The sequence below is a fragment of the Podarcis melisellensis genome (assembly GCF_964234715.1).
Source record: "Podarcis melisellensis genome assembly, chromosome: Z".
In the NCBI taxonomy this organism is placed as follows: domain Eukaryota; kingdom Metazoa; phylum Chordata; class Lepidosauria; order Squamata; family Lacertidae; genus Podarcis; species Podarcis melisellensis.
Genome location: NC_138547.1, coordinates 40,399,321 through 40,424,796, shown reverse-complemented (window position 1 = coordinate 40,424,796; position 25,476 = coordinate 40,399,321). Strand labels below are relative to the sequence as shown.

Sequence of the window (25,476 nt, the reverse complement as noted above, 5' to 3'; positions counted from 1 at the left end):
AACTGGTGATTTCAATCAAGAATGTAGTGGAAAGAAGTAAAACATATAAAAATGATAGACTTAGCCAGCTGTTCTATTTCTCCCTTTTTTAATCTCATAATCACCCATTATTGTCTTCTAAAAAGTCAGATGCCTTTGATTTTCTTTTCTTTCCTTTTTTTTTAAAAAAAGATCATCTATGATTTCCAAAAAACAAAACACCCCCCCCCCAACAAAGTATATGTTGTCAACAGTGCTATGTACAAATGGTAAGGTTCCTGGATCAAAATTTCATAAAAGGAGGCCCTGTTGCATTTACAGTGCTCAGAAATAAGAGGCATTCACCAATGTCCCATAAAAAAATGTGGTGTTCCACAGTAAGATCTGTTTGTTCTGGAGGGAGGGGAACAGGAGGGAAGGGAAGTGTTTCTTATATCACTACTTTCAGCGAGATGTGTGATGTTTACCACCTGCAGGCTTACAGGTAGCAGAACACCTAGAAGCACTTATCATTTGACAACCTAAAGGTGATAACCTGCTATTAGACAAGCTAATCTACACAAATAATAATAAAGAGAAGAGAGAAGAATACAAGGTCCTCTCTCACAGATATGTCTTTAACTTTTGCCCCATTCAGAAAAAAGATGTGTTCTCTAACTATCCATCCATCAGTTGTGCCAGCAAACATTCCTCATAACAGCCCAATATTCAATCCAGGTTAATATCCATTTATTCCTCCTTCTGCTGATGTTTTCCCAATGTTCAGTCCAGGCAGCACAGATTCATTACTTTTCCTTCCCATCCAAGAAGTCTAATAGAGATTCCCCAATTTTAATTATAAATACGTGTCAGCCATAATACTGATCCAGTCCAACCTCACAACTTCCAGGCTAACCCCCCCACCATGAATTTATTTGCGGTGTTTATATAATATAACAATATTCCTCTTCCATTTCCAGTTGCCATAGTTTTCCATCCTTATCTTTTAGAAAGAAGCTGCTATTATAGCCTATCAGTAATCACTGATTTCCTCTTATCACGCCAAACGATTAACTACCAACAAGAGTCAAGCTGGGAGGTGATGATAAGCCAATCACATATTGGCTATCTCTTGTCAAGTGCCTGCTTTCCTCACTAGCACCACCCTCTCCAGGTATCAGTTATCATGTAAATTAAGCATGTGGATTCGGGGCACAAATCAACACATCTGTCATCCTAGCATCTCTTTGCAAATGTAGTCATCTAATGAAAAAATAGCATGCCCAGGGAGAATGCTCTTGTCAGTTTCCATACTGTCTACTGCTAATCAAGGCCATTTGGCAATGAGAAGACCAGCCCCCACAAGAGATGGCAAAAAGGCAGAAAATAGCCTGGGACATGATACATTTTGGCACCTGAGAAACACAAAATGGGTGCTCCCCCACCAGAGAAGAAGGGGGTGAGTGAATATCTACATCTGGAACAATGGAGGCAATAAAGATCTACGGGAACAAGGAGGGAATCAAATCAAGTGGGAATTAAAGAAGACTCCCACCATTTCTTCCCTAGAGTTGGGAGGAGGGATTGGGGGTGTGTGCCAAAGAGGAGACAGATCCAGCCTCCAAGGAGTGCACCACAGCCGTTGCTGCCACTGTGGCAGCAGTAGCAACAGTAGGTGATGCATTCATAGAATCACAGAACTGTAGAGCTGGAAGGGACCCCAAGAGTCATCTAGTCCAACCCCCTGCTATGAAGGAATCTCAGCTAAAGCATCCATGATTACCCAACCTCTGTTTAAAACCCTCCAAGGAAGGAGAGTCCACCACCTTCTGAGGGAGTCTGTTCTACTGCCAAACGACTCTGACCCTCAGAAAGCTCTTCCTGGTGTTTAGCCTAATCTCCTTTCTTCTAACTTGAAGCTTGGAGGCCAGATCTGCTGTCCCTGTGCCTCTCGCCACCCAAGGATGCAGCCTCACCTTGCTGCATGGGTGGGTTGGCCCTGCCTGGGCACAAGGTACCCACCAGAATGAAACTTAAAGATGTAAAAAAGTCTGAGTGTATGCTTTGCATACACTCCAAGCAGCCTGAAAAAAGAATTAAAAAATACATGAGAGTTGTATGCTGTATGGCCTAGGATGACTCCAGGGGTCCAGGATAGGCCTGGGTATCCCCCAGAAGTCTGAACTTTCCTACCCTGATATAGAGCCTAAGGACCAGTAGCATCATCATGTTACTGTTCTTGTCCAAACACAAACACAGCAACAAGTCCTGCCTAGAAGCGGGTAGCCCCACCCCTGTATTTGTAGAATCTAAAGCTGAATGAGCAAATTCATTAGAACACCTTATATAAAACATCTCTCTGTGTTTAAGGGCCTAGACCCATCAATCATGAAAGGGAAGCAGACCTTAGAGGAAGGCTGAAAGTTTCCATCAGAACATCCAATTTCTGGATTAGATATAATGAATGTTTGCCAGGAGTCAGGCGAGGGCTGGGCTGGATAGGCAGACTTATTTACCAAAATCATTTGAATACACTGCAGAAAACCCCGTTCTGTCTCTACATGTCCAATTCGCGAACAGAGAAGAAGGCTGAAATCCACTGAATAAATTACCTGTTGTTAATTAATTATTCACCCATCTCTAGTCATTGTCTCCGGATCAGTGAACTATAATTTGTAGCTTAATCATGGATGGCTGTAATATATGTAAATTCCGTACCCATAAACTATTCAGCTTGGGCAGTGAAGGATGGAAAATGCTTTGAGTTAGCAGAGAATCGGAGGAAGCTTGAGCAGTAAAGCATGCAGCAACATTTGCGAGCCACATAATTGGAGTCCCTTGAAGTAAACTGTTAGGCTGGAGCACTGCTAAAATTAAACTGATATTTATTTACATGCTGGCCAAATAGATCTCTATTGGAGGGGGAAGCAAAATGAGGGTCAGTACTTTACAAGGATTCCCCCCCAAAGCCACAATGGACATCTATGAACTTTGCACATAGAGATGCATTGTGACCTCTCTGCCCACAGCTCCTGTCCATGCCCAACATCAGCACATGACATTAGCACAAAGCTGTTAGCACACAGTGCTCCAGCATCGCCCCCAAGCCCTCTGTTTTGCACTGAGCAGGTAGGAATGGTTTTATCTGTCAATCCTGGTTTCTTCCAGTTTCTCATTTTTCCAATCTTATGTTCCGTTATCTGTATTTCTAGATAAGTATGCAAGTCCTCATGAAATTTCATCAACATTTAGTACAGATTGCTCCTAATACACACACTTTTGCCTAAAGTGCACATTTTTGCAAAGCAATGTTCCCCAATAGAATCCATTTCTTTGCATGTTATTTTCACTAACATGTGCATTTTTATGAACATTTTGCCCTAGTTATGCATATGCATTTTTTGCAAATTACTTGGCTGGAAAACTGCAGTGCAAAATTTGGAGAAGTGCAGATGCTGAAAGGTGGCTATGTTTCCGTTCGTGTATTTGTTACAGGAAGTGTGACTTTGGGTAGGTTTCCTGCTCAGAGCTTTTTGGAAGTATTTATCAGTATGTAAATGTTTCTAAATAAATGAATCAAGTTTCCATCCCATCACTATGTTCAAGCAATACTGCCAGCTCTAATTTCTTACAGTGCTCTGGCTGCATTGCTCTGGTGCAGGGTGGTAGACCTCAGGCCCAGGCCCTCTCTGTCTGGCCCTCAAGAAAATCTCTTTAGGCAGCACACCTATTCAGTCACACCCCTCACCTGACTTCCTTGACATCCTCCTTGAGTGTTTTTGTTTGGCTGGAATGCGCCCTTGAACTCTGATAATGCCTCTCACCTGCCTGGATGGAGGATAGAGAAGGGCATGTGGATTTGTGTCAACTGCTGCTGACTAAAATTGAAGCTAGGCCATAGGGCAGCCATTTTGTGACTGGCACCCACAGCACTTTCTCAGAATTCCAAATGTGCCAACTCTGGTTGACAATCCTTGCGCTACACAAAGTGCCAATGTAGATTACCATTTAAGCGCATTGATGCCCTCGCTGTATGGTAAAACTGACAGGGTGGCAAAGATGACCAAGCTACCCAAGTTAGATCACCTGCTGGCAGCACCCAACCGTGTGACTTTTCTGCCTAAGGAACCCAACACCATATTGTTATACTCTAGGGGAATTTAATTAACACTTTCTCATTATTAATGCTCTATTGTTGCCCTATTGAAACCAATTAGGAAATCCCATTTCCCCCCTCCCTTCCACTCTCATAAAAAGAAGCCCATTAAGCTAATCTAGATGCCCTAATCTTTGATAGCCAACTGTGGGGAAAGTAGCATGATGCACGATCTTGACCTTTACCAATACTGTATATTTTGATTGGCTGCCTGTTCTGCCACTTCTCGTCCATTTAGCAAAGCTGTAAACAAGGGAAAATGCTGAATGGCACAGCCTAGCAAATTGCAGAATGTTGAAAAGGTCAAAATAGCACAGCAGAATGTTACTATCCTGTAATTTACAGAGTATATGAGCCATTCACATTCTAATAACTCATTCTCATGACAAGCCCAGCAAAAAGACCATAAAAGTCACAGTGTGAATCCATTTCAAAAGTTGGATCTTTTCTTTTTTTTCTAATAAGGGTGAGAATGGGATGCAAACTTAACCCAGTTTTAATTTCTGTTCCTCCCTCTAGCACCTAAATGCAAACCTCCACCCCACCCGCAGCAATGCCTCAAATAACACCTCATAAAAATGAACGTTGCCAAGTTCTCAAAGCCTAACCATGAGCAAGAAATGCATTTCAGTCGATATCATTTTCTATTTGTTGTTTTCTGAAAACAGGTTGAATTGCAAATCGTTCAAGTGCATTCATTAATGTAAAACAGAAAACCTATTGCGTTGGCAATGGGAAAACTTTTCCACCAATAGACTTCTCTCCCCTCCGACCCCATAATCAAGTTAAGTCTGCCAGTTTTTTGGGAGCTTCCCAGGGACCTGTGTGTGCTAACCTTTAAATGACTTCAGGCAGAAAGGATACATGTTTCTCACCATCATTGACACCACTGGTTCTATACAATAGGGGCTGTGATACTTATATAACCACATCCCAGGTACTACTTCAAAGTTATGTGGGGGGAAGACAAGCATTTCTCAGTAGCAATATACCCTGGATTGGGTGTGGGATTAGAAGGGCCTTTAGTCTGATGACCCAGCAAAGCTCAACTGCCACAATGGGGGCTTGCCAGGCCCATGTAGAGCTTGTTTGAGGCCCAGGGTGGGAGTCTTGCTATAATAAAGTTATAAACACAAACAGAAAAAGCGGGCAGTCCCTAATGGGGGGCCCTGGTCCTCCAAGGCCTGAGACAAGTGCATGCAGCTGCCCTCCCCCTTCCCCCGGCCTGCTGCTTGCTTTTGGATTTTGAAGTTTTGTCTCATCGATATACACATTTTTGTAATCAGGGTCTCCTAACGTCATGCAGTATTATGTGGATTTTCATGCAGACTTCCCCTCAATATATGCACTACATGCACATTTTCTGATTGGAGACTTTCACTGCAGTTTTGAAGGATGCTTGTGTATCAGTTCATGTACTATTTTGGGAGGTGTGAAGACAGGTATGTTCACATTGAAATGCAAATTGAAGCAATTTCCCCCTCTCACTTCTGCAGAGCTCCCCTGTTTGCCAGGAAGGGAGCTTGTTCCAGGTTTTTCCCCTGGTGCCCTTCTTTCTGGGGAAACCCAGTCAATGAATGTCAGATGTCCTGACCTGGGAAGCATGGCTACATGAATCTGGAACTGTTGAGGGAGAAGCAATAGGTGGATATTCTGGAGAAATACAAAGGGTAGGGACCTTGAGGAATCATCCAGTGGCGTAGCGTGGGTTGTCAGGACCCGGGGCAAGGCAAGTAATTTGCGCCCCCTAACCCGTGGATTTTAGTAGGGGCAGAGAGCTGTGAGTGCGAGCGCCCCCCAGATGTTGCGCCCGGTGCGGCCGGCCCCCCCTGTACCCCCATGCTACGCCACTGGAATCATTCTCTGGGGCTGTGCTCCAGTCAGAGGAGAACCACCTGTCACCACCAGCATCAATAATCATCATCATTACCCATTTGATTAAAGTGACATACATGGTTCTCCCTTTCTCCATATTATCCTCACAACAACCATATGAGGTAGGTTAGACTCAAGGGCAGCAACTGGCCCAAAGTCGTATTAATGGCTGAGTGAGGATTTGAACCCTTATTTCCCTATAGTCCAACACTCTAACCCAGCCTTTCTCAACCTTGGGTTCCCAGATGTTGTTGGACTACAGCTCCCATGATCCCTGACCACTGGTCCTGCTGGCCAGGGATATTGGGGACCCAAGGTTGAGAAAGGTTGTTCTAACCACTACACATGCAAGTTCTCTTAGAATAGAGAACTTGTACTACAGCTCATTACCCTGAAAGAAGGTAGGAGTGAAGTCACAGTTTTCTGTGAACAGTCTATAAGTGCTCCTGAGTGTTACTGGAATAAATTTATTCACTGCTTTTTTCTGGAGGGGTGTGCGCAGGTGTATGCATACCCCTAAACATTTTGTGAATCTAAGTTTGGCCTCATTGAGGGGCCATATTTCAATATGAGGAGGAAAATGAGAGTACCCCTAAATATTTTTTTTAAAGAAAAAAAGCACTGAATATATTTAATTGTTAGCAAACCCCATAGCCCTCTTTGAAGTGTGACAATAGATACTGGGGAGTTTAAGATACCCTCCTTCTGGGTTACCTTTGATCTAAGCCAACAGAGCTGTTTTTACATTTTTAGTGGTAACAAATACTAATGAATTGGTAAGAGCAGGATTGATCCCAATGCTGCTACACTCAGCAATTAATTTTTCCTGGCTCCAACTAGGCTCCAAAGGAAATCTTTCACCTCCTTATCAAAGTGTTGGAGAGCCCAGCCATGTCCATAATGGAATCAGATCTTTAGGACTGAAAGCTTTAGGACTGAAATCAATCAAGGCTGATGCTTTGATTTAAGCACACTTTGAGGAACTTTCCAAACGAATAAGGGACTATCTAAATATTTTATCTATAGGAAAATAGCTTGGGAAAGTTTGCAGAATAGTTCGTATATTGGAAATTCTTTTATTTTTTAAAATTAGTTTACATTTTTAGCATTAAGTTTTCTGATATGTTTTGCAGGAAGTCATTAATAAATGGAACAAATGGGTGAATAAAATTCTGGTAATTGCTCAGTATGTCAGACCAAATGCTCTTCAATGAAACAAAGGCTGAATTTTTAAAAACCTCAATCCTAAGAATGTGAAAGTGTTAACAAATGCAGAAGAGAAGGATGTTTACTTCAGATAAGACTAAGATGCTTTACAAAGTAAAATAAGTTCAAATGGTACATAGAGGAATGCGCTTTTAATCAATCAAATTTATCATCCATAGTGATGGCAGTGGCAATAAAATCATAGACAAGACTAACCAAAAACAAAAACCCACAAATGTAGTGAATGCAAAGCAGAAGAACAGGTGAAATGGTTGGGCAGAAGCCACCAGGAACAGAAAAGCTGTTCCAATGGCAGAGCATCAGCTTTTCGCATGGAAGATTCCAGGTTCAATCCCCAGCTTCCCCAGGAAGGGCTGGGAGACATCTCTGTCTGAAACCCAGGTGAGCTGATGGGCAGTCATTGTGGTCAGCACTGAGTTAAATGGACCAATGGCCTGATGGTATAAAGCCACTCATTGTCTTAGGTTAGCTCAAGCATAGGAGAAATGGAAAGGGGAGTTTAGCTTGTACACAGAGTGTCGCCAAGGCTGGTTGGTTGGCATCTGTCTGTCTTGGGAGTCAATGGAAGAGTGCATCTTTGCTGGGTCCCCAACCAGTTGTAGATTTTGTCCTTTGAGACAGACTGGGCATACAAAGGAGTCCAGTGGTAAGTGGAGCCAGAGCCAATGACAGGCAGAGCTAATTCGAGTTTGTCTCCATCATCCTCCCTGCTGAATTCTTGAAGAGTTAGTTGACAGCCAGTGCCACTCTCTGGACTGATTAAAAGTACAGGTGGAAAGCAGACTGAAATTGGTGGGCAATGCCCCATTTACTCTAATAAATCTGCTTCAACTGGCCCCAACAACTGCCCACAGTTGCCACCTGTTGAGAAGTCTGCCTAGTAATACTTTTCATATTGTTACACCCACTGAGATCCTGTAGGATGGAGCACCCTGACAACCACACATCTGTTAATACTCTTTCCTGTCTTACCAAGGCAAAAATGAGTTTGCAGTAATGTGCCTATTGTCAAAGGACTATGTGATCTTTCTAAAATAACTGTGAGACAGAACTTATGAATGTGAGATTGGCTGTCCTCTTGGGATTAACTTATTGTCTGCCTTAGCATGGCAAAAGGAAATTAATATGATTTGGAGAATCTTCTTCATTTTGTAGCTCTCTTGAAATCTTATTCTAAATTTCGAGCACCGTATAATGGGAGCTGGGGAGAGAAAAGCAACTCCAGCTTTCAGTTTCTGTCTCAGTTTGACAGGATTGTTTTGATCTTTGTCATCATATAAAGGAATGGAAGAAAATGCTTCTTAGTAAGAACAAAGCCAACTTTAGGTATTATCTGAAGTCTAGAGACTGCAATTAGGTCAGATAACTAGTTGGACTTACTGAAGAGCCTGCTTAGATTCCATTTATTTTGTATGTTCCTTGTTCCAAGTACAGCAGCAAGGATCATTCTGTTCCTAACTCAAGAGTTACTTCTGTTAGTGTTGAAGCCTACCAAGAGAAAGACGGCGGAGGTGTTGCTTAGCAACCTAACAGAGTGACATGATGTTAGCTGAGGTAGGGTGTGCCCTGATTGGTTGTGTCATTCTGAGGGAGTTTTATGCAACAGAGCACTAGGGGGTTCAGCCTCCTCCTGGGCTACATTGCTTCACATCCTCAAGGACTGCCCACTTTTGCCTTGTTACCCACCAACTTTGGCCCCTGGTCTCACCCAACCCCAGTATGTGACCCGTGGAATGTTGGGTTGGGAAAAGTTCCCTTCTCCTGTCATTAACTCCACTGTGCATTGTATGAAGAAGCCCATTCTTTTGTCTGTCCTGGTTCTCCTGCAAAATATTTTCATTAGATGACTTACTTACTAGTGATATGGGAGAGAAAGGAAAACCCATCTTTCTCTCTCTCCACTTTTTCCATAACTGAATAATTGCCTATCATGCCCCTACCCTGAGTACTGTTAAGAATACATCATTTTACAAGCATGTTTGCTCCATGCACAGTAAGAAAAGGGTGTTGCATGTGCCATTTCAGACACCTGTGACACCATCCATCATCTTCTCCAAGGACCTACAGGCCCATTGTCTTAAATAGCCAGTTAGCAGAGTTCCTTGACACTACGCAAACCCATTTTCTGCAGCTGTTGTGGCAATAAATTCCACCCTTATAAATGAGAGCACTGCAAATTGACTTGCATGTAGTAATGCCAGCAATAAACTTTTCTGGCTTTATTCATTTTCTCCAGACTGTTATCCCCCCCCAAAATGCAACTTACCCAGCTGGACATCTATCATGCTCGTCTGGTTCTCCATAGGGTACATAGGCTGAGGAGGCCTCTTAGTGACTAAGGCTAGAAGAGAAAAATGAGACAAAAGAGGGATGAAGAAAACTTCAGACAAATGGCAGAATAAGGAAAACAGCTGTCACAAATGGCTGCATTTTTGTAGTCTTGGTGCAACAAACATTTATTATATTTATTGTTTTGGTAGTGTCAGACTGCAGCAGGAATATAGGGACATAGAAATCTGCCTCATGCTGAGTCAGACCATTGGTCCACCCAGCTTAGTATTTCTGACACTGCCTGGCAGTTGCTCCCCAGGATTTCAGATAGGGGCTTCTCCTAACTCTGCCCAGAGATGTTGGCAATGGAAGCTAAAACCTTTGGCATGGGAAGTAGATGCCCAACCACTGAGCTATGCCCCTTCCCCCTAAATAAGCCCATGTGGGCAGCTAAGATTGGACAAATCTGTTAATTTAACTTCTTCAGGTTTCTATTTTTTAAAATCTTAAATTCAGTTCTTCACATTTGTGCAACAATTTGCTTTTAAAAAAATCCTCATAAAATTTGCCAGCAGTTTAGTGCAATTTCCCCCCAATTGTATTTCTGTATAACAACACCTTTATTGTCATTGTGCAACCTGTGTACAATGAAATTAAATGAGCCTCTCTCCTCCCCCAACACTCAATCTCTTATTAAACAACACACCACCTCGCAAGTCAATTTTACTATGTTATTTTCCGTTCAACAGCCTAACAGCCCACAGATAGAAGCTATTTTTTAGCCTGTTGGTATGGCTGATTATACTTCTATATCTCCTGCCTGAGGGTAGAAGATTAAAGAGGTGATGGCTGGGGTGTGAGTCATCCCTGAGCATTTTTCTTGATCTCCTAAGGCAACGATCCCTTATGATGTCATCTAGCGGACTCAAGGGACAGCCCATATCATGTGCTGTATTCACCACCCTCTGTAGAGTTTAGAATGGCATATACTGCCCCCCCAAGCAATTTCCCCATATAAAGCATTTTTTATTTTGTATAGCCCATGTTCTCCTCTTCCCTTACTATCTCCTTCCATCTGCTTCCATCATTTCTAAATGGCCTTGGCCTAGTATATCTGAAGGCGTGTCTCCACCCCCATTGCTCAGCCCAGACACTGAGGTCCTCCTCTGAGATTCTTCTGCTGGTTCCCTCACTGCGAGAAGCAAAGTTACAGGGAACCAGGAAGAGGGCCTTCTCAGTAGTGGCACCCTCCCTGTGGAACACCCTCCCTTCAGATGTCAAGGAGATAAAGGACTACATAACTTTCAGAAGACACTTGAAGGCAGCCCTGTATCAGGAAGTTTTTAATGTTTTACTATGTTTTCACATAGTAAGTTGCCCAGAGTAGCTGGGGGAACCCGGCCAGATGGGTGTATTATTATTACTATTATAACCCCTTCTCAAAACTCCTTCCCTTCCCCCATTTTTCCTGGTCTCCCCTCTTCCTGTCTCTCTGTCTCACTAGGAGCCTATCAGCCTGAAGGGATGAAATGGGAACATAACAATAGCCTGCTGGATCAGGCCAATGGTCCATCTAGTGCAGCATCGTGTTCTCATAGTGGCCAACCAGATGCCTGTGGGAAACCAGGAAGCAGAATATGAAGAAGAGAAGAAGAGTTTGGATTTGATATCCTGCTTTATCACTACCCTAAGGAGTCTCAAAGTGGCTAAAATTCTCCTTCCCTTCCTCCCCCACAACAAACACTCTGTGAGGTGAGTGGGGCTGAGAGACTTCAAGAAGTGTGACTGGCCCAAGGTCACCCAGCAGCTGCATGTGGAGGAGCGGAGACGCGAACCCGGTTCACCAGATTGCAAGACTACCCTCTTAACCACTACACCATGCTGGCTCTCATATGACTGCAGGAGCCCTCTCCCCTTCTATGGTTTCCAGCGCAGCTATTTGGAATCATTGCTGCCTCCAACTGTGGAAGTAGAGCATATAGCCATCATGGCAAGTAGCCATTGATAGCCCTCTCCTTTAGGTATTTGTCTAATCTTCTTTTAAAGCCATCCAAGTTGTTGGCCATCACTGCCTCCTGGGGAAACTTGTTCCATAGTTTAACTATCTGCTGCATGGAGAAATACTTTCTTTTATCTGACATAAATCTTCCAACATTCAACTTCAGTGGATGTTCATGAGTTCTAGTGTTATGAGAGAGGGAGAAAAACTTTCCACTTTCTCCATGCCATGTATAATTCCATAAATGTCTATCATGCCTCCTCTTGCTTGCCTTTTCTCTAAGTTAAAGGGAAGGTATTTGGCTAGCATAGGTACCTGCTTCCAAAAGCAGGTAAGAGATCAACCCCTGCTGAATAACAGTGGCTTTACAGTGTTTCAAAGAGGGTGCATTGCCAGTCCTACCTGGAGATGCCACTGATAAGCATTCTGTGCAATCTCTGCCCAAAGCCCCTACCTGAACCCAGAAAATTCAAATGGCAGATCTAGACTCTTGGAATTATAATCACCTCACCAAGCTGAGGTGCAGACCTATAGAAGCTCTACCTTCCCCAATCCACTTCTAATAAAATAACATTCCAGTATTCGTATCAGACTTTCAGAGCAGATTTTCAGTTATCTCCTTCCCTACATACAAGCAGGATACATTCGGATGAAAAGTTCTGTTTACCCAGGCATAATAATCATGAGTGGATCTCCTAAGACTTATGTTGCTTACACGTACAATTTTATTAGAGCAAAATGGGAAATTCCATTTGTAAGAATGGAATTGGCGCAAGGCACCTCATTCCAAACTCAAAAGTGACAGTGGGCCCCTAGGAAACATCCAGCCCACTGAAACAATTAAATTACTTTTGGAATAGCTGAGGAGCAGAAAGTTGATTGCAGGAACCTAATAATCAATTTCTTTTGCTAACGCACTCAGTACCTCTGAATGCTATTAGAGGAAGAAGGAAGAGCTGTCATTGCTACCTAATCATATATGGTGCTATCTCTGTTGAGAATTTTCAAAAGCTGTGGGATGGATCATAGCACAATTCTCAAATCCTAATTTGCTTCAGTATAGATATCAAGGACTAATTTATGTGACTTCAAATTGGCTCTGGCCAGAGAGTTCAATCTAGGGCACAATTCAAGATACTGGCGAATAGTTTTAAAGCTCTGAATGGCTTAGGACCAGCACTGCCAACTCCCATATCAACTTGGCTGCTCCCTAAGATCTGATGCCGAGACCCTGCTCTGTGTCCCACCCACAGTGGGAGCAACAATGGGTAGCAAGAGTTTTCTTTCCACACTCCTCTCTCCTAATCCTTTTCCCCTTTGTGCTGTGCCTTTTAGACTGAAAGCCTGAGCTCAAGGCCTGACTTATTATTTAAAGTTTGGATGAGGAGTAGGGTGAAAATAGGGGGGAATCCTTCAATCTAGTATAAAATGAAGGATCTTAGGAGATAGAAGTACCTGGACAAATCTGTCAATTTTGGTTCTTAGAGTTTCTTATGCCCCCCCCAATCTTATATTCCATTCTCTAATTTTCCAGAACAATTTCGAATTCTTTTTTTAAAAAAAATCCTCAGGAAAATTCATCAGCATTTGGGGGGCAAATTTCTCCTAATAAATGCATTTTTGTATGTAGTTTTGACTAATATACTTTTTTTGCAATTGATTTGTGAGTTGCTGTGCCCATCAGTTGAAGCTGGACCACAGGGTGGGAGCTATAAAGGTTCCCCACTTTGGATTAGCATGTAAGGTTTCACAAAGTCTAGGAGTCGGTGGGTTGATAAAGGGGTGAGGTTTGCTGTAGGTGGTAAGCAACACAAGCAGAAACAAAACATGCATGTACATATATGTGTGTGTGTGTGTGTGTGTGTGTGTATCTTTGTGTGCATGTGTGTGTGCATTCATTTGATATTGCTTGAACTTCACTTCCCCACGATCATTCTTCTGAAAACTTGGGGCATAAAAGTCAAGTACCTTTGAACCAGAAGTGCATAAAATTATGTATAACCTAATAGCAACCATTTTATCTAAAGCAAACTCTCCAGGAGAAATCTTTTGCTCTTTGGTTTTGGCTGACTGCAAAGATTCTATGTGTACTTATTTTCCTTTCTTGAGCACTTGAAGCTGGGGTATGGTTTACTGCTAAAGGCAACCAATTCCTGATAAGTTTGCATGGTGTTTCCCACCCTCCCCTGTAATTTTTGTACAGTTTTTTCCTTTTGCAGGAACTCTTGGAGAAGAGGCAATCTGCAACATGGTGAAACAGTAGGGTGCTATTGTGAAAGGACAGCAGAAGACACAAGGACCATTGACATCCATCCTAAAGAACGTAATGAGCTGTCGTTCTGCAATGGGCAGAAGGAGCCGTTATCCCTCATTCTGATATCGAGGTCCTGACCTATGCTAGAAAGTCTCGAATCCTAGTATGCTCCATTCTGAAGAAAAGTAGCTCCATTAAGAGACTGAACTCGTACACGAAGTAGCTCCAGAACCTGCCGTGTATATATATGCCTGTGTGAATGAACCCTTAAGAGTTTTAAACCTCAGACTTGGGAACACTTTCAAACAGAGGACTGCCCTAAGGAAGGGTGTAGGCATTTCTCCCTATCAGTAACTGGCCACAAATCGCTGTTTGTTGCTGAACAAATGAGTGTTCTTCCTCAAGTCTCTCCTTTTACCTCTCCAAACTTAGATATGAGGTAGTATCAGAGGGTAGTGTGATTGCTGTGTTTTCTTTTCGGTGCAACCGTCAGGCCTGGGTACAGTGAGGTGAGAGAATTTGACAAAATGGAGGTCCACACTTTAATACAGTAGCACGAGGGGAAGGGAAGAACAACTGCTTAGCAGGCAGAAGATCCCATGTTAGATTACTGACGGCTCTGGGCAGGGCTGTCCCCTGTCTGAAATCCTGAACAGCATTGTTCAAAACATATTTGAAACCAGAAAGCACGGTTAGGATCCTGGGTAAGCCCAAAACAGCTTTCAGGGGTTGTAAATTCCCCCCAGACTCAGGAGAGGCATTATTAATTATACCCTTTTAACACTCCTTAAAGGTAAAGGTAAAGGGATCCCTGACCATTAATTCCAGTCGTGACTGACTCTGGGGTTGCGGCGCTCAACCAGAGCAGTGCAAGGAAATGCCATTTACCTTCCCGCCAAAGTGGTGCCTATTTATCTACTTGTACTTTGACGTGCACTTTGATGTGCTTTTGAACTGCTAGGTGGGCAGGAGCTGGGACCGTGCAACGGGAGCTCCCCTCGTCATGGGGATTCAAACCACTGACCTTCTGATTGGCAAGTACTAGGCTCAGTGGTTTAACCCACAGTGTCACCCACATCCCTTTAACACTCCTTTTTTTATTCCAAATGGTTAACTTCAACATTGATTTGCCAAAATGACACAGGCATTTAATTTTGGAAGGAATCCTTTTGTGTCCACTTCAAGCTTGGCCTATGAATGTCTTATTGCTACTCTGCTGGCAGAGCAAAAAACCTCAAAGGTTTTCTGTTTTTATTAAAAAAAAGAAGAAGAAGTAGGGGGAAAACTCCTAAACTGGTATTTGTCTGTTCCCTTAAGAAACATCTATTATTTAGCAGGAATGCACAGCAGCAGTTTCTGTAATTCTCTGCATAACTTCATAGAATAAAGTGGTCCCATTTTTCTGCACCTATTGACAGGGGCAACTAAAAGTCCGTACGGTTAAAATATGTGGCGAGGCTTTGATAAACTAAAAGTTATTATATTGTTTTTCCCCTGGTTCTTAAAAAAAAAAAATCATTCCCCACAAGCAATTTAGAGAAGCCAATTAAGAGCAGGCTACAGAGAAGCCCCATCATTAAACAAGCGACTACTCCTGGTGTTCATGAGGACCCAAAGGAGGAAATGCATTAGGTATCACTATAAAATGATGTGGAAATATTATTTTTCTATCTGCAATTCAGATGAATAGCAGGTGAAAACCTCCACCCCCTCAGGTGTGCTCAGAGCAATTGCAGTAATGCTGGGACTATTAAAAGAATTGTAGACCTATTTCCCAAATGCAAAAAAACATGCAGAGGCAAAGAGACCTGCCTTTTGCCAGGCAGAACATGGCAAATATTAAAGAGGATGTGTGTGTTCATTTTAAGATTGTTAATCCACTGCTACCATTTCCATTTTACTTCCCTCCCCCCCCCCCAAGATCACCAAAATGGCCTCCTCCGAACCTTGAACAACTTGCAGTCCCACCTGTACCCTTATATCCCAGGTTGATACCACATCATCCGGAGGGCTGCTGCTAGACACAACCTGTGGAACAGAGATTGGGCAGATACCCTTCCTTTTCACCTTTAGGTGAAATACTTCATTATGCCAACAGCTCATATGGAGCTGCTTAATTATTATTTATTTATTTAAAATTTTTTTGGAGTGCCCAGCCATTTTAGTAACTGCTTTTTATTTACTGTGTTTTATACTCTGGGTGTTGGGGATGCGGGTGGCGCTGTGGGTTAAACCACAGAGCCTAGGACTTGCCTATCAGAAGGTCGACGGTTCGAATCCCCGCGATGGGGTGAGCTCCCGTTGCACGGTCCTTGCTCCTGCCAATCTAGCAGTTCGAAAGCAAGTGCAAGTAGATAAATAGGTACTGCTCCGGCAGGAAGGTAAATGGCATTTCCGTGTGCTGCTCTGGTTCGCCAGAAGCAGCTTAGTCATGCTGGCCACATGACCCGGACGTTGTACTCCGGCTCCCTCGGCCAATAAAGCGAGATGAGCGCCGCAACCCCAGAGTCGGCCATGACTTGACCTAATGGTCAGGGGTCCCTTTACCTTTATACTCTGGGTGATGTACGGATAGTTTTATAAATAGATAAATATTATTTCAATAGCTCTTGACTGGAAATGCCGGATTCCCTCCCTTCATTAGTATGGAGACAATACATAGAGTATAGTGAAATATGGATCACAAGTATGGAGTATGGAGACAATACATAGAGTATAGTGAAATATGGATCATGATATCTCACTTAGAAGGGAAAAAACACACACAAGATGAATCCCACCCTTCTATAGTCTCTTAAACTTAGCATCATTTTTGTTTTGCTTTCAACTATTTTCTTGGGGGAAACTGTACAGCAGAGTTTATCTGGCAGCAAAATCCAAAGACAGCTATCAGGAGACCCAAATGCATTTTCTGGCTCTGGAAATGAATTAGCGGTGGTTGTTTGCCAAAAAATGTCAAGCTTTCTCAGTTGGCCCAGTAGTGATATGATTGAGCCAGAAAAATAGATATAAATATTAGGCAAGGAAGGAGTTGCATGGTCCTGTTGAGTACATAACATTTGTAGGCTTGGGACTCTGAAAACCGCTTTGCTATACATGGCCTGCTGGAATTCACACTGATCTCTTTAGGCATTTTAAACATTGCTTTCATGAACGGCATAAAACACTTTCAGGGAGCAAGTGGTCACTGAACCAAACAGATACGTGAAATAAGTAACCCATGGCTGAATGAATTCAGAGACTATTTTCAAGGTTGGAAATAGCACACAAAGGTTAGCTGTTTCGTCCTAACAGCTTATGAGGGGGCTTTATCTTTGTGCTGATTGGTAATGGTGGATCAGATTCCCTAAAAGGCAATTTAGCTGTTGTTATTGATCTTCTGCAACGTGCTGTCTCTGGGGGGTAATGGGCATGCTTATGGTGTCCTTCAAACAAAGGTGTGGGTCAAACTTAAGGTGTTGTTGGACCCTAAGTCAAAACACCATGGCTAGTAATTATTCTTAGAGCTGTATCCACCTTTTGCCATATGCTGAAGAGGCACCTCATTCCCCTGTCCTATGACAGTTAAGGTACCGGTATTTTGTTTTGTAAGATCCCACATCTTGCTGAATTTACAGTGCTGTGTTCCAGGACTTGCTCTGTAATAATTGTAATGGGTAGAATTGCACTATGACAGACATTCCATCTGAGCATGTATTGCAGCTTGTCAGGCAGAACAATCCCATCTCTCATCCCCTTGCATCATGTTCTGGGGGTTCTACCAACACCCTCCCCCCAGCCAATTTTGGGAGCATTGGGGGATGTGCAGGAGAGGATTGGGGGTGTGAGAAAGCTTCATTACACAAGTGGAAACCCTTTCACAAGGTTTCCATCAATGGGGCTCACCCAATGAACCCACCCAATTCCATCAATGGGGCTCACCCAATGAACCCACCCAATGGTTTTATTGGTTAAAATTGTGCATATTCTGTTGTGGTAACTCCAGTGGCGTAGCGTGGGTTGTCAGCACCCGGGGCAAGGCAAGTAATTTGTGCCCCCTAATGCGTGGATTTGTGCCCCCTAACCCGTGGATTTGCACACCCTAACCCCCAGATGTTGCACCCGGTGCGGCCGGCCCCCTCTGCACCCCCCACGCTACGCCACTGGGTAACTCTCCATAGCTGTTTCTGCTGAAGCGGTGGTAAGAAATATTATACAGTGGTACCTTGGGTTAAGAACTTAATACATTCTGGTGATCTGTTCTTAACCTGAAACTGTTCTTAACCTGAAGTACCACTTTAGCTAATGGAGCCTCCTGCTGCTGCCACTGTATCGCCGCCGCACAATTTCTGTTCTCATCCTGAAGCAAAGTTCTTAACCTGAGGTACTATTTCTGGGTTAGTGGAGTCTGTAACCTGAAGCGTATGTAACCTGAAGCGCCTGTAACCCAGGGTACCACTGTAATGGATTCAAGTTTTCCCTGCGAAAAAATCTCCAGGAAAGGTTGAAAATTTACTACAGGCATCCCCCCCCCCCTTAATGTGTATCCCATTCACATGTGACTGCATTTACATGCATCACTGTGAAATAAATAAATGATTTGAACCAAGAAATGGCACCAAAATGGCACAAAAGAGCTGGAGAGAGCTGGAGAGCAGGGAAAAGAGCTTGTACAGCTGCTCCAAGTGTCTCACCACCCCCATTCAATTACCCTCCATGGGTTTCTTCTTCCTGGCCAGCAGAAACATTGCATGGGGAGTGTTGCTCCATTCTTCCACCCACCTATCTGTCAATTTTGTTCCTAGGGTCCTTCTACCCTCCGATTGCCATCAGCCTCCCCACAAACAGGCAGCAGCATTATTTCTGGTGGGTGGGGGAGAAACTAGATAAAAATAAACCATCTCAAGCAACTTCCAAGACTAACAGGGAGGGCACTGAGAGGTCCTGCAGCAGCACTGGGTGCTGGGAGCTACCCAGCCACTGACCCACTGACCACCCCTCAGCTCAACTTTCCATTCACCAGAGGCAGGCAGGGTGTGTGTGCATGCGCAAGGTGCCTTGCTGCTTGGGGAAAGGGACTGGAATGGACAGGATTCGCAGAGAAAAAGGCACTTCCCAGCCTCTGTCAAGAGCGCCCTCCACACTTTACATGATTTCATGTATAGATGTGAAGCCTGATAACATAACCCCTACATAAGTAGGGGAACTCCTGTACTTGTTGTGTAAGCAAAGGGGAGCTCACCCATAAGTAATCCATAATACAAAATGGGATCTGCAGTTTTTTGTAGGAAGGAGAAATATGGAATAATTTGCACATTATGCATCAGGCCGTAAGGCTCCCACTGAGTTCAGCTGAGTCAAATTGCAGTCCTTGGGCTCATGTATTTTCAGTGTGTGGCAAAATACACACTAATTAGCACAACTTCGAACCCTTGGCAAAACTGTTAATTTCTTTCTGAGGGAGAGGTAAAACTTAATTTCCAGTACTCTGCTTATTGTGATAACAACTGGCAACGCAAGCTGTAATGAATAATTGATATCTGTAGGTACTGTGAGTAGATTTATTATGGATATTTGCTGTTGTTGTTTTTTTAAAAAAACTGTTGATAGTTTCTATATTTTGATAACTTTACTATGTCTACTTCTTTTTAATGTCTCTTGATTTTATTGGTATTTTCTTATGAATATTTTATATTATTTTATGCAAAGCACTTTGAGATTTATTTTTATTAAGTGATATATAAATCTGGTTAAATAGAATAAATAAAAATAGATTGTCGTTTTGCTGTTGAAAATTGAGCTGGGCCTCACGGCAAGCATTGAAAATGAAGGATTGCTAAATTATGAGGATCAGCAGCAGCATGGGGTGGGTGGGTGAGCTGAAGAAAATGTTTCATTTCCTTCCATCTTTACAAAGAAATGCCAACTTCCTTCCTCTAACCAAAAACTCTGGCACTGTCTCCCCATTAATCAGCAGAAGGCTTCTCCTACTAGTTATTCAGGAGGCTGGCATCCATCTTGACAGCAGATCTTGTACATTTGAATAGCATCCGCTGGGGGCAAAATCATGGCTTGCCAAGATTTTTTTTTGCAGAAATTAATTCATCTCTGAAGTTAATTCTATGTTCATGTCCAGCTCAAATACACAACCTCCCAGATAACATTTCAGTATGAATCTTATGCAGTACGATACTCTTGTGACTGACAAGGGAAGCAAACTAACCGAACAGAACACAGAGGGAAAGTAATAATTTTATGCATGTTACTGGGTTGGGGGCGAGGGGAAGCCCTTGGGAATTAGATAATCCACTGGGAAAGGAAACTAGTGCTGCCGAAGACAAAATTGGGGTTCAATGTGACCTTGGCAGATTGGAGAACTGGGCCCAAACTAACAGGATGAATTTCAATAGGGACAAATGTTTTCCTGCATTTAAGCAGGAAGAACCGGCTGCACAAACATAAGATGTGGGACACCTGGTTTACCAGTAGTACATGTGAAAAATGGTGGCCCCATTTCTGCTCTAGTCCTGTCCGAATCAGCACACAGTGAACTAAGTTTGCTACTGTAGAGGAAGTGGTGGTGGTGCTGATGGCTAGTCAAGATCTAAGTATGCCTTTTGGTTTCCTTGAATTAGAGCAGTGTTTTCAAAATGTGATGTTGGGAGCATTTTTGTCTTCCAGAAGCTTACTTCAATTAGTCATGCCAGGTAAACTTCCCTGAAAGGCAACTTCCCCATCAATCTGCAAGCTTTCATGAAAACTGCAACTGCACGAAAGTATTCCTCTGACACATACTCAGTTTGCATAGTATGGCATTGGGGCCTAAAAGACCTCTGTAATGTTCTGCATGAAGTGCGTGTGCACCTTAGAGCATTTTCCATAATCCTCTTCAATACACTGCAATTTTATGGCAGATATTGCTTGGGAATAGGGATGTAAGGAGAAGGCATGGAAGGGGCAGCCAAGTGCACTGGCCCCTGGCCTTGGATTGCTAAACTAGCGGGAGAGCCCTGTCAGGATCCTGCCAGACTTACACTGTCATGCCAAGAACAAGACTCCCACCTCACGCCTCACAAGCTTTGCATGGGCCTGGTAAGCAGGTGCAATCTGCCCTGTTTCTGTCCTGCTGCAGTTTGGCTTCTGCTAAAACCTACTTTGCTTGTCTCATTATTTGTTATGGCTGAAGCCAACATAATTAATTAAGTAATGAACTACACAATCAATTTCAATGCATTGAAATAGAATGGAAATGTCAAAAACAATGCAGAAAAGAGCATAACTATTTATGTAACCTTTGGGGGGCCCTGTTCCCCTCACAGATACGGTTTTCAGAATTCCTTGGGAGGAGTAATTGACTGCTAACTACTCTGGGAATTGTGGCTCAGTGAGGGGAATGGAGGTTTCATAACCAAGCTTAGTACCCAAAACAAACTACAGTTCCCAGAATGATTTAGGTGAAGCTATGGCTAAAGACGCCTGCTTCTTGGGAGAAAAGCAATGACAAACCTAGACAGTATCTTAAAAAGTAGGGACATCACCTTGCCAACAAAGGTCTGTATAGTTAAAGCTATGGTTTCCCCAGTAGTCATGTATAGAAGCAAGAGCTGGACCATAAAGAAGGCTGATCGCCGAAGAATTGATGCTTTTGAATTATGGTGCTGGAGGAGACTCTTTAGAGTCCCATGGACTGCAAGAAGATCAAACGTATCCATTCTGAAGGAAATCAGCCCTGAGTGCTCACTGGAAGGACAGATCCTGAAGCTGAGGCTCCAATACTTTGGCCACCTCATGAGAAGAGAAGACTCCCTGGAAAAAACCCTGATGTTGGCAAAGATTGAGGGCACAAGGAGAAGGGGACGACAGAGGATGAGATAGTTGGATAGTGTTCTCGAAGCTACCCGCATGAGTTTGACCAAACTGTGGGAGGCAGTGGAAGACAGGAGTGCCTGGCATGCTCTGGTCCAGGGGGTCACAAAGAGTCAGAAACGACTAAACAACAACAACATGGCTAAAGTGGAACTATAGTGCTTTAAATGTATAGTGCAGATGAGGCCTTGGAAAAAGTGATGCCCTTTCTTTCTACTTTGCAAGGATAAAGATGACCTAAGGTAGACTATCTGTGCCTAATGCTCAGGCAAGGGCTTCTTTACTGCTTGCATAAAATAAGCTCTGACAAGTTGCACCAGGCAGGTGTACTGCCCAGGGCAAGTAAAGCATTAAGAACAGATATGTAGCATTCAGCCTTAGGCTGAGTCTGCCCCAGATGCTCCCACCAGCCTAGTGTGACAAGAAAGAGACTTGCAGCATTCATTGTCACTCTTAGATCTGAAATTGTGTGCACAGGGCTCAGCCTAATTCCAAAATCAGGGCACTTTTGCACAAGAGAAGTCTATGCCCTCTAATGAGCAGTCTGCACTGTAACTGGGGAAATTATTCTGGGGAAAAGCCAGGTAGGTCTCTCCACTGCCAAGAGGCATTCCCATATAAACAGTGGAAAGCCAGCCATACTACAGCTTGTATCAGATTCAGAGAGAGACTGTGCCACAGTGGCAGAGCAAAAGTTTGCCTTGGTTAAAATACTCTTCAGTTAAAAGAGTCATATAGTACAATAACAGAATATATGAACTGTATGTAGGAAGACCTAAGTTCAGCCTCTTGCATCCTCAGTTAAGAGCAGGGGAGGGGAAACGTCTTCATCCAAGGGGGCAACATACTACTGACACATGGATTCTGCTCAAGAGCTGAGCATGTATCAGTGTTGATATATGAAGCATACCTGCACCCTGATTCTTTTAGGGGAGGTCCAATGGCTTCTATTTATTTTTACAGAGTTATTCAACAACTTCTATATACCACTTGATTGTAGGAGAACTCGTCAGGTTTGCTGAAGTTAGTTGATTTTTAGCGTGGTGTCCTTGTTATTGTTAAGCATGATTTATTTTACTTGCTATTTTTGAATTGGACCTGGAAACTGCTTGGCAGCCAGTACAGTTGGGCCAGGATTGGTGTAATATGCTCAGACTGCCTTGCCCTGGTGAGCAACCTGGTTGTTGAATTCTGCAGCAGCTGAAGTTTCTGAACTGTATTCAGAGGCAGCCCCACATACTAGTTCGAGAGCAGCAGTAATAAAGCCCTTGCCTGAGAGTTAGGCACAAATACGGTATCCTTCCTATAGTGTTCTATGAAATTCCTAGGGATGGTGCTGTGGTCTAAACGACCAAGCCTCTTGGGCTTGCCGATCGGAAGGTCAACAGTTTGAATTCCTGTGACGGAGTGAGCTCCCCTTGCTCTGTCCCAACTCCTGCCAACCTAGCAGTTCGAAAGCACACCACTGCAAGTAGATAAATAGGTACTACTGTGGCGGGAAGGTAAATTGTTTTTCCGTGTGCTCTGGTTTCCGTCATGGTGTTCCATTGCACAAAAGTGGTTTAGTCCTGGAAAGCTGTCTGTGGACAAATGTTGGCTCTCTCGGCCACCTGAAAGCGAGATAAGCACAGCAACCCCATAGTTGCCTTTGACTGGACTTAACCATCCAGGGGTCCTTTACCTTTACCTTTAAAGGTAAAGGTAAAGGGACCCCTGACCATTAGGTCCAGTTGTGGCCAACTCTGGGGTTGCGGCGCTCATCTCGCTTTACTGGCCGAGGGAGCTGGCATACAGCTTCCAGGTCATGTGGCCAGCATGACTAAGCCACTTCTGGCAAACCAGAGCAGCACACGGAAATGCCGTTTACCTTCCCGCCGGAGTGGTACCTATTTATCTACTTGCACTTTGACGTACTTTTGAACTGTTAGGTTGGCAGGAGCAGGGACCGAGCAATGGGAGCTCACCCCGTCGTGGGGATTCGAACCGCCAACCTTCTGATCGGCAAGTCCTAGGCTCTGTGGTTTAACCCACAGCGCCACCCGCGTCCCACTTTTACCTTTACCTTATTTTAATTTTGGACCGTGGTTTGTCAAGAAATACTCAAATAGCCTATTCCAACTTTATCACAGATTTGTTTACTATGGAACAATCAGCTGAAAAGGTTCAACTCTCAAGAATTCTTGACATGGATACTGGTGGCTCCAAAATGGAAAACATAATGGGACTTGCAACTTGCACTCTGTTATAAACATAAGTGGAGTTTAGCATTAGCAGAAAAAATAATGCATGTTGATGGGATGTTATCATATATAAAACAACAAATATAGACACACAGCACTCCCTCTCCATGACACAACATGAAATTTGGCTTTTCTAATGGTTTTAAGTACTCTGCTTATCTGATTCAAGTCTCTTCCAGATATCCTGCACTGCTTTTTTAAAAGTATTTGTATTTGTACTATTATTTTTGCTTTATTAGATTGTTTGGCCTGCTTCACTAAAATGTTTAATGAATAATAGAATCATGGAGTTGGAAGGGACCCCAAGGATCATCTAGTCTAACCCCCTGCAATGTGGGAATCTCAACTAAAGCATCCATGACAGATGGCCATCCAACCTCTGCTTACAAACCTCCAAAGAAGGAGAGTCCACCACCTCTCGTGGGAGTCAGTTCCACTGCCGAACAGCTCTGACTGTCAGAAAGTTTTTACATATGTTTAGTCGGAATCTCCTTTCTTGCCACTTGAAGCCATTGGTTCAGGTCCTGCCCACTAAAGCAGAAGAAAACAAGCTTGTTCCCTCCTCCATGTGACAGCCCTTAAGATATCTGAAGATGGCTACCATATCTCCTCTTAGTCTCCTCTTTTCCAGGCTAAACATTCCCAGCTCCTTCAAGTACTCCAGAAATGACCAGCAGTGGTGCTGCTTGGGCTTTGGAGAACTCTGTTCCACTCCTTCACAAAAATCATTTCCCCTGCTAAGCAGCCCTCTGGGCTATTTATGGAGATATACCTATAGTAACACTTCACATGGTTTTCATGAGGATAAAATAGAAAGGGAGGGGAATTATTTTCAGTATCAGAATGATATTTGTACTGATATGGGTGGGGATTTGACCTCCAAGCCTTTAGACTGCTAGACTAATGAAGGTTGTTCCATTAGGGCAAATAGGGCTCTGCCCCACTAACATCAAGCTGCCTTCAGCCAGATCCCACCTGCCTATCTTCTTAGAACAAGACCAGGTTGTGGAACTGGCTATCAGCTTCCTCCTCTTTAAGTTTCCCAGTGTTGCCTTTGTAGAACTCATCAAGGAAGGAGTTGGGGTCGAAACTAGAATAAGTTGCCTTTCCTTGCCATTGGTTCTAGCGCAACCTACTGTTGGTCTCCCTGTTTTCCTCCCTACCAATCCCACTTCTCACCAGTCATCACTGTTGCTAGAGTGAGTCAAGCTAGTTGGGCAAGTACAGCCCAGCATATTCTCTTTCGTTTGGAGGGGTGGAACTGATGGGTTTGAAAGGCAGGACCTAGCACAGAGTGGGCAAATGGCTGGAGATTTCTCTCTGGGAGGAAGATCCATTTCCTTCCCCACTGACTGTCACTGCTCTCTGCAAATTTGTTTTTTGGTTGTGTAGCTTTGGGAAGATACCATGAGAGACAGAGAGGAGGCTATACTGGTTCTCTGCAAGAACTGGATGATGCTAGCATGTTCCCTATGAATCTGACCAGGAGCAGTTAATTTGGAGCTATGATGTGTCTCCATCTGTGCTCAACGAATAGATGATAGATGATTAGATTAGCTAGATAGGTAGGTAGGTAGGTAGGTAGGTAGGTAGGTAGGTAGAGAGGTAGATAAGTAGATGATAGATGATTAGATAGATAATAGATAGGTAG

At 43.4% G+C, this 25,476-nt stretch overlaps 1 protein-coding gene across 6 annotated transcripts in view; it reads right to left on the bottom strand.

The window, feature by feature from the left end:
* IL1RAPL2 (interleukin 1 receptor accessory protein like 2) overlaps positions 1-25,476 on the bottom strand; it is a 491,998-nt gene that overhangs the window by 102,844 nt on the left and 363,678 nt on the right. For all 6 annotated transcript variants that reach the window (XM_081897611.1, XM_081897612.1, XM_081897610.1 and 3 more), the window contains one exon: positions 9,483-9,557. In XM_081897611.1, the coding sequence (XP_081753737.1) occupies positions 9,483-9,557 (75 nt within the window). The remainder of the gene's footprint in view (positions 1-9,482; positions 9,558-25,476) is intronic.